At 39.3% G+C, this 14,785-nt stretch overlaps 1 protein-coding gene across 3 annotated transcripts in view; it reads left to right on the top strand.

The window, feature by feature from the left end:
- The window catches only part of Cnot10 (CCR4-NOT transcription complex subunit 10), a 65,161-nt gene that overhangs the window by 45,469 nt on the left and 4,907 nt on the right, over positions 1-14,785 (top strand). For all 3 annotated transcript variants that reach the window (XM_076868819.1, XM_076868828.1, XM_076868838.1), the window contains exons 14-17: positions 5,793-5,906; positions 8,310-8,440; positions 9,183-9,218; positions 9,532-9,659. In XM_076868819.1, the coding sequence (XP_076724934.1) occupies positions 5,793-5,906; positions 8,310-8,440; positions 9,183-9,218; positions 9,532-9,659 (409 nt within the window). The remainder of the gene's footprint in view (positions 1-5,792; positions 5,907-8,309; positions 8,441-9,182; positions 9,219-9,531; positions 9,660-14,785) is intronic.

Genomic DNA, 14,785 nt, shown 5'->3' on the forward strand with positions numbered 1-14,785 from the left:
AGGTAGCAAAAGATTACTTGTCCAGAAAGAGTTTCTGAAACAAACAAACAACAAACCCAGAAATTCTTGAAATGAAGTAAACAATAAACCAAAGAAAAAATTCAGTAGAAAGCATCATCAACAAATTAAATCACCTAGAAGACAGAACCCTAGGCAATGAAGACAAAATATATAATCTCAAAAACAAAGTTGACCACATAGTGAAGATGGTAAAAAACAATGAACAGAGCCTCCAAGAATGGGATAACATGAAAAGACCAAGTCTAAAAATTATCAGGATAGAGGAAGGCACACAGATACAAACCAAAGAAATGCACAATCTCTTCAATGAAATAATATCAGAAAATTTCCCCAAAATGAAGAATGAATTGGAAAATCAAGTACAAGAGGCTTACATGACACTAAATGTACAAAATTACAACAGATCCACATCATAATGAAAATTCCTAGCACACAGAATAAGGATAGGATTTTAAAAGCTGCAAGAGAAAAGTTTCAGATTACATATAAGGGGAAACAAATTCGGATCTCAGCAAATTTTTCAATCCAGATCCTCAAAGCTAGGAGATCCTGGAATAACACATACCAAACTCTGAAAGAAAATGGATGCAAACCAAGAATCTTATATCCAGCAAAATTAAGCTTAAGATTTGATGATGAAATAAAAACCTTTCCACAATAAACAAAAGTTAAAAGAATTTACAGTGAGAAAGCCTGCACTACAAAACATTCTTGGCAAAATATTCCATGAGAAGGGAATAAAAAACAACAATGAAAATCAGCAAAGGGAGGACCTACACTAAAGGAAAAGTCAAAGAGAAACCAAGTCAAGTTAAAAACCAAAAAACAAACCAAAACGACCAGGAATACAAATCATATTTCCATAATAACCCTGAGTGTTAGTAGCCTAAACTCATCAGTTAAAAGACAGACTGGCAGACTAGATTTTTAAAAAGACCCAATAATACACTGCCTTTAAGAGACTCATAAGAAAAGACATCCACACACTGAAGGTGAAAGGATGGGAAAAAATCACTCACATGGGTCACGTAAACAAACAGGGGTTTCCATCCTCGTATCAGATAAAGTGGACTTCAAACCAAAGTTAGTCAGAAGGGATAGCGAAGGTCATTTCACACTGCTTGAGGGAATCATACATCAATAAAACATAACAATTGTAAATATCTATGCCCCAAACAATGGCTTATCCACATATATCAAAGAAATTCTTAATTTCAAGAATCAATTAGACCACAAAACAATAATACTGGGTGACTTAACACACCTGTCTCACTGCTGGATACATCTTCAAAAAAAAAACTAAACAAAGAAACTACAGTACTCAATAATACAATCAATAATTCAGACTTAACAGACACATATTTCATCCATCGACAACGAATATACTTTTTTCTCAGTAACACATGAATCCTCACTGGTCAAGTCCCCCGAGGTGAGTCCCTGGTACCAAAAAAAGAAAAAATAAGAAAAAAGAAACTACTACCTCAAAAATGATATGTGAGAGAAATATGATTTATCAGTTATTCACAGTTATGTTCCACACGTGTGTGTGTGTGTGTCTGAGTGTATGTATATATAAAGATTCTTTCCTAAATATTTATGTAAATTTTTGGTATTCAATGTTTTGCCATCGAGCTATCTTGTAGTGTCTGCAGGTTATCAGTACCTCACCTTTAAGGGGGAGATTAATATTCACAGCACCCAATGCAAATAATATGCAGCTTTAAATCAAATAGCTCCTATTTAGACAATTAAAGTTTTTTTGAGACAGGGTCTCACTAAGTTGCCCAGGCTGGTCTTGAACTTGGGATCTTTCTGCCTCAGCCTCTCAAGTCACTGGGATTACAAGTGTGTGCCACCGAACCTGGCTAGCCAGTTTTTCAAATAATGTTTGCTATGAGATTTCAGTGTAGACTTATTTTCCTCTGACAAATAGTAACTGACTGGATTTTTCTCATTTTAGCTTCTTTTAATAAGTGTTAATATTTCAGATACTTGGGTAGCTTCATTTAACTCATAGGATATGCAACATGACAAATTTTAATGCCCATTCTTGCGTAGCTTGTTGTAATTTGGTACTTAAAGGGGGGAAAATCCCTTTCCTGTCTTTTCTTTCTTTCCCCTCTTCTCTCTTAGTGGTTAGTATATACTGAAGACCTACAGCTAGCTCCTCCAGCATGTAGGGAGAGAATGTGGGGTTTTGTCAGGTCCTCCACAGGGGGGAGAAGCTAGTGTGTCTCTTCCCTTGAGGTATAGTTCTTCCAGTCTGATGAACTGTCAGATCCACTGAGTGGTTGGTAAAGCAGATTGGACAGTGACTCTAGGAAGTGGTGGTGGTGGGGGGTGATATGTTAACCAATAACAATCAAAAGTAAAGTGATTTCTCCATGGCCCTGTAGATAGAACCATGTAAGTTTCTAATGTTCCCAGTCTGCCGGAATTATTGTTTTCTATGAGGAAAAGGAGCCTGTTTGTGAGAGGGTGCTTAAAAGGTAATTTGGAATGGATTATAAAGGCACAAAGAGCTATCTCAGTGCCAGTGCTGAAAACTAGAGCTGTTAAAAGGGGGGCGGGGGCGGGGGGCACCAAGAAAAAAATGCTGGTGTTTGTGTCAGGTGATGAAACTTGCTTAATCTCAGTGGCCCTTGGACAGAATGCCAACCCAAAGTTTTTGTTTTATTGTTATTTTGCACTGGGGATTGAACTCAAGGATGTAAGCACTTCATCACTGAGTTGTGCCTCCAACCCCCGATGTTTTGTATTCACATACTTAGGTATTTTTAAATAGAATTATTTTATTCAAATATTTTATCCTATTATGATTTAATATACTACTTTGCAGTAAAAATCAAAGAAAACAGGTTTTTACTTACGTTCATCATTGTAGTTTGAGTTTACTGGGAAATAGAATTCTGCTGCAGATCTTACATGACTGATTTCTCGACCCAAAGTGGGCTTGACAGTGGACTGGAGCAGTAATAGCCCACCTACTGTCAGGAGAGGCCAGGGCAGACTTTTCCCAGCAAGCCTGCCTGAGGTGGGCCTTGTCCTAGACCCTTAGGACCTAGAGTAGGCAGTCCCCCGGCTGTGGGAGCCAGGAACAGGGCAGGTCTAGCAGCAGAGTATTCTGCCAGCAGGAAAGTTTGGGGTCGGGTACCTGCAGAATATAAGTTAAAAGGTTGAAGCCTATGTTCTTAAGTATATATGAAGCACCTACTACAGAATGTTGAGAAATGGCCGTAAGTCTAATAAACAATGTGTGCTACTGCTTTTAGAGTGCGGTTATTTTATTTTGTTTTTTTGTCTTGACTCCGCAGAGTCACAGACAAAAATGGATAATTAACATTGTGACTCTCATTCATATAGGACCTGAGTTGTTCTGTTCTTGAACCTTTTTTTTTTAAATATATATACTGGCGATTGAACCCAGAGAGGTGCATTACTACCAAACTATATCCCCAGCCTTTTTTATTATTTTTTAATTGTTTGGGGGGTTTTTTATTTATTTTGTTGTTTGTTTGGAGGTTAGGGACAGGCTTATGGTGAATTGCTCAAGCTAACCTCAAACTTGCAGTCCTCCTGCCTCAGCCTCCTGAGTTGCTGGAATTATAGGCTTGCACCTTGGCACCAGGCTGCATTGCCATTTTAAAATAACTACAAATATGCCAAAAAGAGAAATTAAGTCACCTAATCTTGCCATGCAGACCTAACCACTGATGTGCTTCTGAAGATAGCAGATAACTAATTATCCAATGCCTCCCTCCTCTGTTCCCTTGAGTCCTTCATCATGGAGAGCCCCACCCCATCCCCCCAAGCTTGCATTGACTCCAGCTTTTGGAGACCCCAGGATATCGACAATATTTCACGAGGAAAATCCCTTTCGAAGTGGCTGCTCTCACCTGCTTTCCAATTACTCTTCTCTGAACAGGGTTCAGATTTAAAATTAGATACTTAATATCAAAATATAAAAAACTGTTTGTAGTATTTGGGTTATGTTTTGTTTTCTTCTTTTGCAAAAGGACTGGATAGAATGTGTATTATACACACACACACACACCTAGAATTTAGAAAAGTCATAATATAATCAAGAATACTTCATTTTTAGGACAATTTTGTGGTAGGACTAGAAGAGCAGTGGGTTGGGAGTCTACAGTGTTGAATGATAGTACCTGACTAATCAATCACACATGCCATGCTAGAGAATATATCTAACCACTTGGATTTCAATGTTCCTACACTGATAAAACCACATTAGACAGTCTTTCAACTCAACTATAGTAGCCTAAGGCAATAAACCTTAATTTCCTTGTGCCTTTTCCATGATCAGTTCAGTTTTCTGTATTGAGGAACTATTTTCTTTAGTGAATAATTTTCTAAGATTCTAGCAGCCAGGCATGAGCAAGTGAAGAGTAAACACCTGACTCCTTATGAATTTGCCTAGTTCTGCTTCTTCACCAAAAGGGTAAAGGACTTTAGGGCACTAGAAAACTGTGATGATATGACCTTAGACTGAAATTATATGAATGTGCTTTAATGATAAGATATATATAGTAATTTGTAAATGTAACTCAAAACCCTCCCTCTGAGTCTGATCATTTGTGGTTGGCCATTCAGATCTCATTTCTATTTGACAAGGGTTTATTTAAGATTGATTTGTGGAACAGTTGTTTAACATTCAGGTGATCTATTAGTGTCAAGTCTTTAGCTAGACCTGTTTTAAATGAGCTGTTCATTAAGTAGAAAACCAAACAAATTCAGATTTCTACCCCAACTTAGCAAAACCAGTGTAATTAAAATTTTACCTTCATATATGTTTATTTAATCTGGGTTTTTTCTTGAATATTTATTAAAGATAATAATTGTATAAGTGACTATCCCCCTCCCATGGTGCTGGAGATTATACTCAGGGCCTTGTGCATGCAAGACAAAATCTGTACCGACTGAGCTATATTCCCAATCCCCATATAAGTGACATTTTTTTTTTTTTTTTTTTTTTTTTTTTAAGAGAGAGAATTTTTTAAATATTTTATTTTTTAGTTCTCGGCAGACACATCTTTGTCTGTATGTGGTGCTGAGGATCGAACCCGGGTAGCGCGCTCGCCTGGCGTGCGAGCGGCCCGGATTCGATCCTCAGCACCACATACAAACAGAGATGTTGTGTCTGCCGAGAACTAAAAAATAAACATTAAAATTCTCTCTCTCTCTCTCTCTCTCTCTCTCTCTCTCTCTAAAAAAAATAAAAGTCACTCTTGATAATACTATTTCTTATCAAGACTACAGGGCTGGGGTTGTATTTCAGGCTTGCTTAGCTGTGAAGCACTGGGTTTAATCCTTAGCACCATATAAAAATAAATAAATAAAATAAAGATATTGTGTCCATTTACAACTAAATGTGTGTGTGTGTGTGTGTGTGTGTGTGTGTGTGTACATATATGATATGAACTACAGACTTTAATAGGTTCAGAGAAGAACCAATACTGCACACTAAACTAAGAGAATTCTTTACTATTTGGTTATATTTGGGGGATGGGGGTCAGTTGGATGGAAGCTAAAGATGATAGTTACATAGTGATCAAACTGCTTTAGATGGTAGCTTTATTCATCATTCCAATTCTTATTGTTAGTGTCGTGGCCTTCTCTCTTCTTTTCCGGTGGCCAGCTTGTTACAGCTGTAATTGGCACCTTGTTTCCTATTGAGCAAATACAACCATTGTCCGTTGTTTTTTTTTTTTTTTTTTAACTCGGATTTTTGTCCCTTTTCTGTGTTCTAGGTGCTCCATACTTGCTTGCAGTGCTTATGTGGCTCTGGCTTTGGGTGATAACCTTATGGCTCTGAATCACGCAGATAAACTTCTTCAGCAGCCTAAACTGTCAGGATCTCTTAAGTAAGTATGACTCACCCTACATGTTCCTGGTTTGTTTTATTTCAAGGTTTCTGGTTAGTTCCTGGTACATATTGTCTTTTTTACTTCTCCAGTAGGATATGTATTTGTGGAGAAAATAATGGCTTATAATTTTTCTTATAGATATTTTTTTAACCTAGTGCACTTCAAGGATCAGTGGAAATGGCATTTATTGTGGTGAACATTAAAAAACCCAAACTCAGGACTGTCTGTTGCTAGGGCTGATAGGAACATTTTAGGCCCCAAAAATACAGCAAGTACTCTAGAGAAAAGACCCACAAAAAAATTTTTTTTGAACCATCACAGTGGTGTACACCTGTAATCCCAGCAATTGGGAGGCTGAGGTAGGAGATTTGCAACTTCAAGGCCAGCCTCAGCAATTTAGTAAGGCCCTAAACAATTTAATAAGACCCTGTCTCAAAATAAAATACAATTGCTGGGTGTGGTGGAGCACTCCTGTAATCTCAGCAGCTTGGGAGGCTGAAGCAGGAGGATTGCAAGTGTGGAATCAGCCTGGGCAACTTAAAGAGATCCTGTCATTTGTTTTTGTTTTGGTACTGGGGATTGAATTCAGGGGCACTTTACCACTGAGCTACTCCCGTAACCCTTTTTTTTTTTTTTAACTTTGAGATAGGGTCTCACTAAGTTGCCGAAACTGGCCTCAAATTTGGAATTCTCCTGCCTGAGCCTCTGGAGTCGCTGGGATTACAGGCAAGTGCCACCACAACCCACTAGGGAGACCAAATCTCAAAATTTAAGAAAAAATTGTGGGTAGACAGGGATGAATGTGGTGGCACATGCCTGTGATCCCAGCATCTTGGGAGGCTGAGGCAGGAGAATCACAAGTTTAAAGCCAGTCTGAACAACCTTTAATTTGCCTTTAAGCAAATTAGTGAGACCCTGTCTAAAAGTGTAAAGGGGATACAGCTCAGTTGGTAAAGTGCTTACCTCACAACATAAGACCCTGGGTTCAATCTGCAGCACCACAAAAAAGTGGGAGTGGGTACTGGGAATACGGCTTAGTGGTTAAGCACCCCTGGGTTCAATCCCCAGTATCCAAATAAAGGGGTAGTAAGGACTGGATATGTAACTCAGTGATAAAGTGACTCTGGGTTCAATCTCAAGGACCAAAGAAACTGTAAAAGCTTAGTTTATTTTGTTCTGTTCTCAAGTAGAAAAAATCATTAAAATTTTGAGCAGGAGGGCTGGGGATGTGGCTCAAGCAGTAGCGTGCTTGCCTGGCATGCTCGCAGCACTGGGTTCATCCTCAGCACCACATACAAATAAAGATGTTGTGTCCACCGAAAACTAAAAAATAAATATTTAAAAAATTATCTTTCTCTCTCTCTTTTAAAAAAAAAAATTTTTTTTTTGAGCAGGGGCTGCAAGTGTCACTAAGTGGAAGAGCATGTACAAGGCCTGGGTTTGACCCCTGCATGCACACGCACGCAGACACAAATTTTTTTGAATTGCAGTATGATATGTCTAAGACTATTTAAAATCAGTCAGGTGATAATGGGGGAAATGGCTCAGAATAAGAGACTGGAAGAAGCAGACTGTTATTAGCCAGGCAGATGTGCTCTGATATCACATCAGGGGGCATAAAATAAGTGGCATGGAAAGCAGAAAATCTTGGGTGCTTTCTGAGTCTTCCAGCAGCAGAGACTTAAGGAATCTGAGTTTGAGACAGGGTCTTGCTAAGTTCCATAGGGCCTTACTAAATTGCTGAGGCTGACTTTGAACTCATAATCCTTCTGTCTCAGTCTCCTGAGTTGCTGTGATTACAGGCATTCGCCACCACACCTGGCAAAAATCGGATTCTGATGCTCCACACAGTAGGCATTCAGTTTTGAATCTCTTTTGTTAGAACTTTATTACCTTTTGTGTTAATATTCTCTTAAAAAAAAAAAAAAAAGAATAGCACAAATTTGCCAGCTTGAATTGCATTTTTAATTGCTGTGTATGTGCTTTGATCCATTTGACTAACATAAAAATTATTATATATTTTAAGATTTTTTTAAAGAAAAAATTTAACCCTCAGTTATTCTATTTTTCCTAAATAGAGATTTTATTTTATTTTTTTAGAGAGAGAGAGAGAGAATTTTTTAATGTTTATTTTTTAGTTTTCGGCAGACACAACATCTTTGTTTGTATGTGGTGCTGAGGATCGAACCCGGGCCGCACGCATGCCAGGCGAGTGCGCTACCGCTTGAGCCACATCCCCAGCCCCCTAAATAGAGATTTTAATTCAAGGATATAAAATATTTGAAACATATACCCACTGTAATGTAATATAATACACCTGGTAGTATTACCCATTGGACATTTTTGTGATGACCTGCTTTTCAGTTTGGAATATGTTTGTTGGTTTTTTTTTCATTTTAGGTTCTTAGGCCATTTATATGCTGCAGAAGCCCTCATCTCTCTCGACAGAATATCCGATGCTATTACTCACTTGAACCCAGAGAATGTCACTGATGTCTCCTTAGGAATCTCTTCAAATGAGCAGGACCAAGGTTAATAAGGACACATTTGATCAGAATTGGTCACTGTTTCTACTTCCTTCCTGTCATAATTCAGGATGTGTAGAAACATAAGGGCATGGTTTTAAAGGAAAGGGATATCAGGATGGCTTTTCACATTTTGAGTTGTACTTACTCTGTAATATTTGTTAAGTAACCCTTTTGATCATTTAGTCTAAATTCTTACTTTTGAAAGACTGATGTTAGGAGGATTTTTTTCTCCTCCTTTCTTTTTATAAAGAAATGAGGTCCTCCTTCCTTTCCTTTCCTTCCCTTTCTTTCAGGAAATGAGATCTCATTACATTGCTCAACTGGTCTTAAACCAAGACACTAAGGATCCTCCTATCTCAGTATCCTGAGTAGCTGGAACTAGAGGGTCATGCCACCATACCCCAACTTAGAGGATTTATTTGGGTTTGATTTTGAATTGTATCTTTTTACTTTCCACAGATCCCCAATCCAGGAGGGAATAAAAATATATTTAAAAGTTAATTTTAAATCATGGTTAAGTTTTTGAGGAAGTGAAATTATGTGATATTCCTTTACTTGAATTTAGCTCTCAGTATTGGTGCATTGTAGATAGTAGCATTCTCACATCTTTCAATAGAACCTCCAATACATTAAAAGTAAATATTGTTACTAATTATATTAGGTTTCTACTTTATAAGGAAACTTAGATATTTAGAAAATATGCTCTGTTGCCCTGTCCCTCAGATTTATTTTCATGTCTTTGTAGGATCAGACAAGGGTGAAAATGAAGCAATGGAATCCTGTAAGTAAGGAGTTTTTAAGGCTGGGGGTATGATCCAGTTGTAGATCCCTTGCCCAACATGCATGAGGCCCTGGGTTCAGTCCCTAGCACTACCCCAAAAAAAAAAAAAAGAAAGAAAAGAAAAAGCTTTGTAAATATTTAAATGGCCTGCCTGCATCCCCAAGTTTTAGACCCTAAATCTTCTGTGTCCTTCATTTGTCTGCCTGAGAAGTCCTACTGTGCTTCATTGTGAGTGGCTCCTCAAGGGCCTTAGATTGGGCTATTCCCTCACCGTTGGCAAAGACTGTTCACCCTGTTTGTGCTCTTTCCACAGCTGGGAAGCGGGCCCCTCAGTGCTACCCCAGTTCTGTCAACTCTGCCAGGACAGTGATGCTATTCAATCTTGGCAGTGCATACTGCCTGAGGAGCGAGTATGACAAAGCCCGAAAATGTCTGCACCAGGTAAAGCCACAGTGGGCAGAGCTGAAACTTCCAGTAAAGCAGCCAGCAAATGGTTTGAGAAGGGGCTGGGGATGTGGCTCAAGCGGTAACGCACTCGCCTGGCATGCGTGCAGCCTGGGTTCGATCCTCAGCACCACATACAAACAAAGATGTTGTGTCCGCCAAAAACTAAAAAATAAATATTAAAAATTCTCGGGGCTGGGGATGTGGCTCAAGCTGTAGCGCGCTCGCCTGGCATGCGTGCGGCCCGGGTTCAATCCTCAGCACCACATACAGACAAAGATGTTGTGTCCGCCAAAAACTGAAAAATAAATATTAAAATTCTCTCTCTCTCTCTCTCTCTCTCTCTCTCCTCTATCACTCTCTCTAAAAAAAAATGGTTTGAGAGTTATGGTTTGTTTTTTGTTTGAGGCTTTTGGTCAGTTTATTGAATTGGAATGTTACTTTTTAAGTTTAAAAATATTCTTGAAAGGTAAATAGCTGATCAGCATTGCAAATGAACTACACACTTAATGTAGAGTGTTTACCGATGATTTATTTTTCTTTGGTGGGGGAGTACCAGGGATTGAACCTAGGGGCACTTAAGCTGTGAGCCACATCCACAGCCATTTTTATATTTTATTCTGACACAGGGTCTTGCTCAGTTGCTGAGGGTCTCACTAAGTTGCTGAGGCTGGCTTAAATTCACGATCCTGCCTTATCCTCCCCAGGCCACTGGGATTAGAGGTATGGACCACTGAGCCCAGCCTGATGATTTTTTTTTTCTTTTTTTTATAATTAAATTTTCAAAAGATTGGGGCTGGGGATGTGGCTCAAACGGTAGTGCGCTCGCCTGGCATGCGTGCAGCCTGGGTTTGATCCTAAGCACCACATACGAACAAAGATGTTGTGTCCGCCAAAAACTAAAAGATAAATATTAAAAAAAAAAAAAAAATTTTTTTTCAAAAGATTGGAAACCAGTCGGGCATGGTGGCTCATTCCTGTAATCCCAGCAGCTTGGGAGGCTGAGATAGGAGAATTGTGAGTTCAGAGCCAGCCTCAGCCACTACAAGGGACTTAGCAACTCAGTGAGACCCTGTCTCTAAATAAACTACAAAATACAGCTGGGGATGTGGCTCGATTGAAAACCACTTAAATAGGAGACCACTTAAATAATAGTGCATCTACACAGTTGAGTACAATGTAGTTTTAAACTCCGTTTACTGGTGTGTAAAGATACCCAAAACATAACTGAGTGAAAAGAGCAAGGTATAAACCATTTTCTGCATGGTACTGTGTATGCATGAAAGATCTCTAATTGGATACACTAGTAGCTGCAGCATTAGTTATAGAGGCAGCAGGAGTAGAGTACTACTACTGGGATACTTTTTTCCGTATTCTCTTAAGCATTTTAATTTTGAATTGTGTAAATCTTCATTCAGAAAGGTAACTTAATACACTCTAAGTCAAGTTTCAAAAAGCCAGTAATAGAGACACACTAAAATAAGTTGACACACTACAATAAGTTGCTGGCAATATGTAACTAACATGTTTGATATTATCTTGGAGTTGAGTTTATGAGTTAAACTGCTAACAGTAAGCCTATAAGTATAAAAAAATCTCCTTTTCTGGATTAAGTTGTTACACCTCAGTGATGTTAGAGGAATAAAAGCCTTTCTGTATCAGGCACAGTGGGGCACACCTGAATTTGAATGATGCAGTGGAGCATCATTAGACCTCAAAGATTATTTTGATTGGACCTGTATAGGCATCTGCCCATAATTGGAAAAATTCATGGGTGTAAACTATACCTGTAGTAATGAACTGAGATTACCATTGATTTCACAGAATTTGAAAGACATAAGCCCTCAAAGGACATTGAAACAGCAGATATCTACTGAATACATAAGTCTCTGTTAAGCCATGATAATAAGACTTATTAGGCTATATCTTTTCTTTTTTTGAGGGGTTGGGGGATACTGGGGATTGAACCCAGGAGCACTGAATCACATTTCCATCCCTTTTTTATTTTTATTTTGAGACAAGGTCTCACTGAGTTGCTGAGATTGACTTTGAACTTGCAATTCTCCTGCCTCAGACTTCCAAGTTGCTGGAATTACAGGCATGTGCCACTTCGCCAGGCTTAGATGATACAGAATATAAGACTTCTGTTATAGAAAGTTTGTGCCAAATGGTACATTCACCAGAAGCACATGAGAACACATTCCTACGTTTGCTAGTATAACTGAAATCAAAGTTAAACCTATTCTAAGGAGATTTTGATGGCTTCCAAAATCCTGCCTATTCAGATTACCTTAATGCACTTAAAAGTGATAATGCTTTACCATGGAAAAACTATAAAATAATTATAAATGGTATTTAGTCAACTTAGTGGCATTTAGTGAGCATTTCTTTTTTGGTACTGGGGATTGAATTCAGGAATGTTGTACCACTGAACTACAACCCTAGTGTTTTATTTTGTATTTTGAGGCAGGGTTTCACCAAGTTGCTGAGGCTGGCCTTGAACTTGTGACCTTCCTTGCCCCAGCCTCCAGAGTTCCTGGGATTTCAGGTTTGCGCCACCATGCCCAATATCTAGTGAGCATTTCTCATCCAAAATCACAAAAGTTAAGTGACACACTATCCAGGGAAACATGTTTGATATTATCTAGGAGTTGAGTTTATGAGTTAAACTGGTAAAAGTAAAAGATCTCACCATTCTCAGTGGCAAGATATTTAACAGCCCTTTTAAAAGTGCCCCTGGAACTTAGGATAGACTATATGCCTAGCATGCACAAGGCCCTGGTTTTGACACCCAGTGCCACAAAAAATTAAAAATACTTTAAGAAAATGAAAGTGCCCCTATTACAGCAAACAGGGCTTTTGATCTAAAGTTGTAGTGTGTGCAGTCTCGCTCAGGTTCTCATACAGCAGGTGGCCACAGCTGCTGACAAATGCTGTGAGAGACAGATGGGGTCAGGCCTGGTTCGGGGTCTGAGGGGGTTTTGTTTTGGTCCCTTGGTTTTTAGGTTAATCCAATGACTGGACCTTTGTTAATTGGGAGGCCCACCCTGCCTAGGAGAGCAAAACAATGACGTTAGGAGTTGCAGAGGCCTCCAAATAGATGTTTCCAAGGTAGCCTGCCCGCCACTAACCATTCTGAACTGCCAGTAGGCAAAGTGCCATTAAATCTCATAATGTTGTAGCCTTGAATCCTTGTATTTTATGAAAAATTGCAAACTGTGGTCAATGCAAAGAATAGTAAACATCCTGTGTTTACTAGCCACTTGGGGGAAGAGTTTTTAATGTCCACAAAAATGGTGACCATGTTCTTGCTTATATAAAGGTAAGCCTATAAGTATAAAAAAATCTCCTTTTCTGCATTAAGTTGTTACACCTCAGTGATGTTAGAGGAATAAAAGCCTTTCTAATCAGGCACAGTGGGGCACACCTGTAATCCCAGCAACTCAGGAAGCTGAGATAGGAAGATTTCAAGTTTAAGGATAGCCTCAGCAATCTAGTGAGGCCCTAAGCAACATAACAAGACCCTATCTCAAAATAAAAAGGGCTGGAGATGTGACTCAGTAGTGAAGTGCCCCTGGATTGAATCCCTGGTATAAATAGAATGAATGAATGAATGCATACAGGCTGGGGGTATAGCTCAGTGGTAGAGCACCCATGGGTTCAATCCCTAGTATCCCCTCAAAGGGCTCCCCATTCCATTAGTGAGAAACTTAAGGTTATGGCCTGTTTATATGAGGCTCCCTACTAGTCTGGGATTTCTCCTAGTATGCCAGAAACTGACCACCCAGTGCAAGTTTCTGGTTTTCCCACACAATCCTGCATTCAAGCCTCATCCTTCAATGCCATTTACCATGGCATGGTAATGCACACCTATAATCCCACTACTCTGAAACCTGAGGCAGATGGATCACAAATTCCAGGCCAGCTTCAGCAATTTAGCAAGATCTTGTCTCAGAAACTAATGGGAGGGCTGGGGCTGTAGCTCAGTGGTAAAGTACATGCCTCACATGTGTGAGGCACTGGGTTTGATCCTCAGCACCACATAAAAATAAATAAAGATACTGTGTGTTCATCTACAACTAAAAAAAATATTTAAAAAAAAAAGTAATGAGAATGTAGCTCAGTGGTCAGATGCCCCTAGGTTCAGGTCCCAGTACTGCAGTAAATAAATACCATTGCCCCCCATTTTCTGGATATCAAATACCTGCCTCCAAGCACTAAGACAAGTCTCTCTTACTCCCAGATCTCCTTATTCAAAAGAACTTATTCTGCGTCTGAGAGTGCATCTCAGTGGTAGAATGCTTGCCTTGCATGCACAAGAGACCCTGGATTTTACCCCAGCACCACACACACAAAAAAAAATTATTTAATTTAAAAAACACCTTTCTCCAAGGACTGGGGAGCTGGGGATGTAATTCAGAGGTAGAGTGCTTGCTTATAACATGTGTGAGGCCTGAGTTCAATACCCAGCACTGGAAGAAAAAATCTTTCTAGGTGAGTATAGTAGCACACACCTGTAGATTCTGGAGGCTGAAGCAGAAGGATCTCAAGTTTGAGGCCAGCCTTGGCCACTTAGCAAGACCCTATCAAATAAAATAAAAAGGGCCAGAGATGGATGTGGCTCAGTGATAAAGTACCCCTGCTCCAGTACCCAAAAAAAAAACACTTTTTCTCTCCATTTTCACTGCACATTTCACTTAGCCTCTCTTCCTATCATTAGGTAAATTTGTTATTATTCCATGCATTATTGTCACAGGAAGCCCTTGTCTTGTCCCACATTTACCTCTGTTCAGTAAATATTTGTAGAATTACCTTCTCCAATTAGGTTAAGGGAAGAAGCAGAATACTCTGGAAGCAGTAAGCAGCTGACACTAGATGGGGAAATATAAGTTGATAAGATAAGGGAAAGGCTGGGGCCCAAAGAGACCCAGACTGAGTAATGGAATCTATAATTTTTTTTTTTAATATTTATTTTTTAGTTTTCGGAGGACACAACTTCTTTGTTTGTATATGGTGCTGTGGACCGAACCCGGGTCGCACGCATGCCAGGCGAACGCGCTACTGCTTGAGCCATATCCCCAGCCCTTGGAATCTATAATGTTAACACCTCTGACCATAGCAAC

This window comes from Callospermophilus lateralis, chromosome 1 (genome assembly GCF_048772815.1).
Source record: "Callospermophilus lateralis isolate mCalLat2 chromosome 1, mCalLat2.hap1, whole genome shotgun sequence".
Classification (NCBI taxonomy): domain Eukaryota; kingdom Metazoa; phylum Chordata; class Mammalia; order Rodentia; family Sciuridae; genus Callospermophilus; species Callospermophilus lateralis.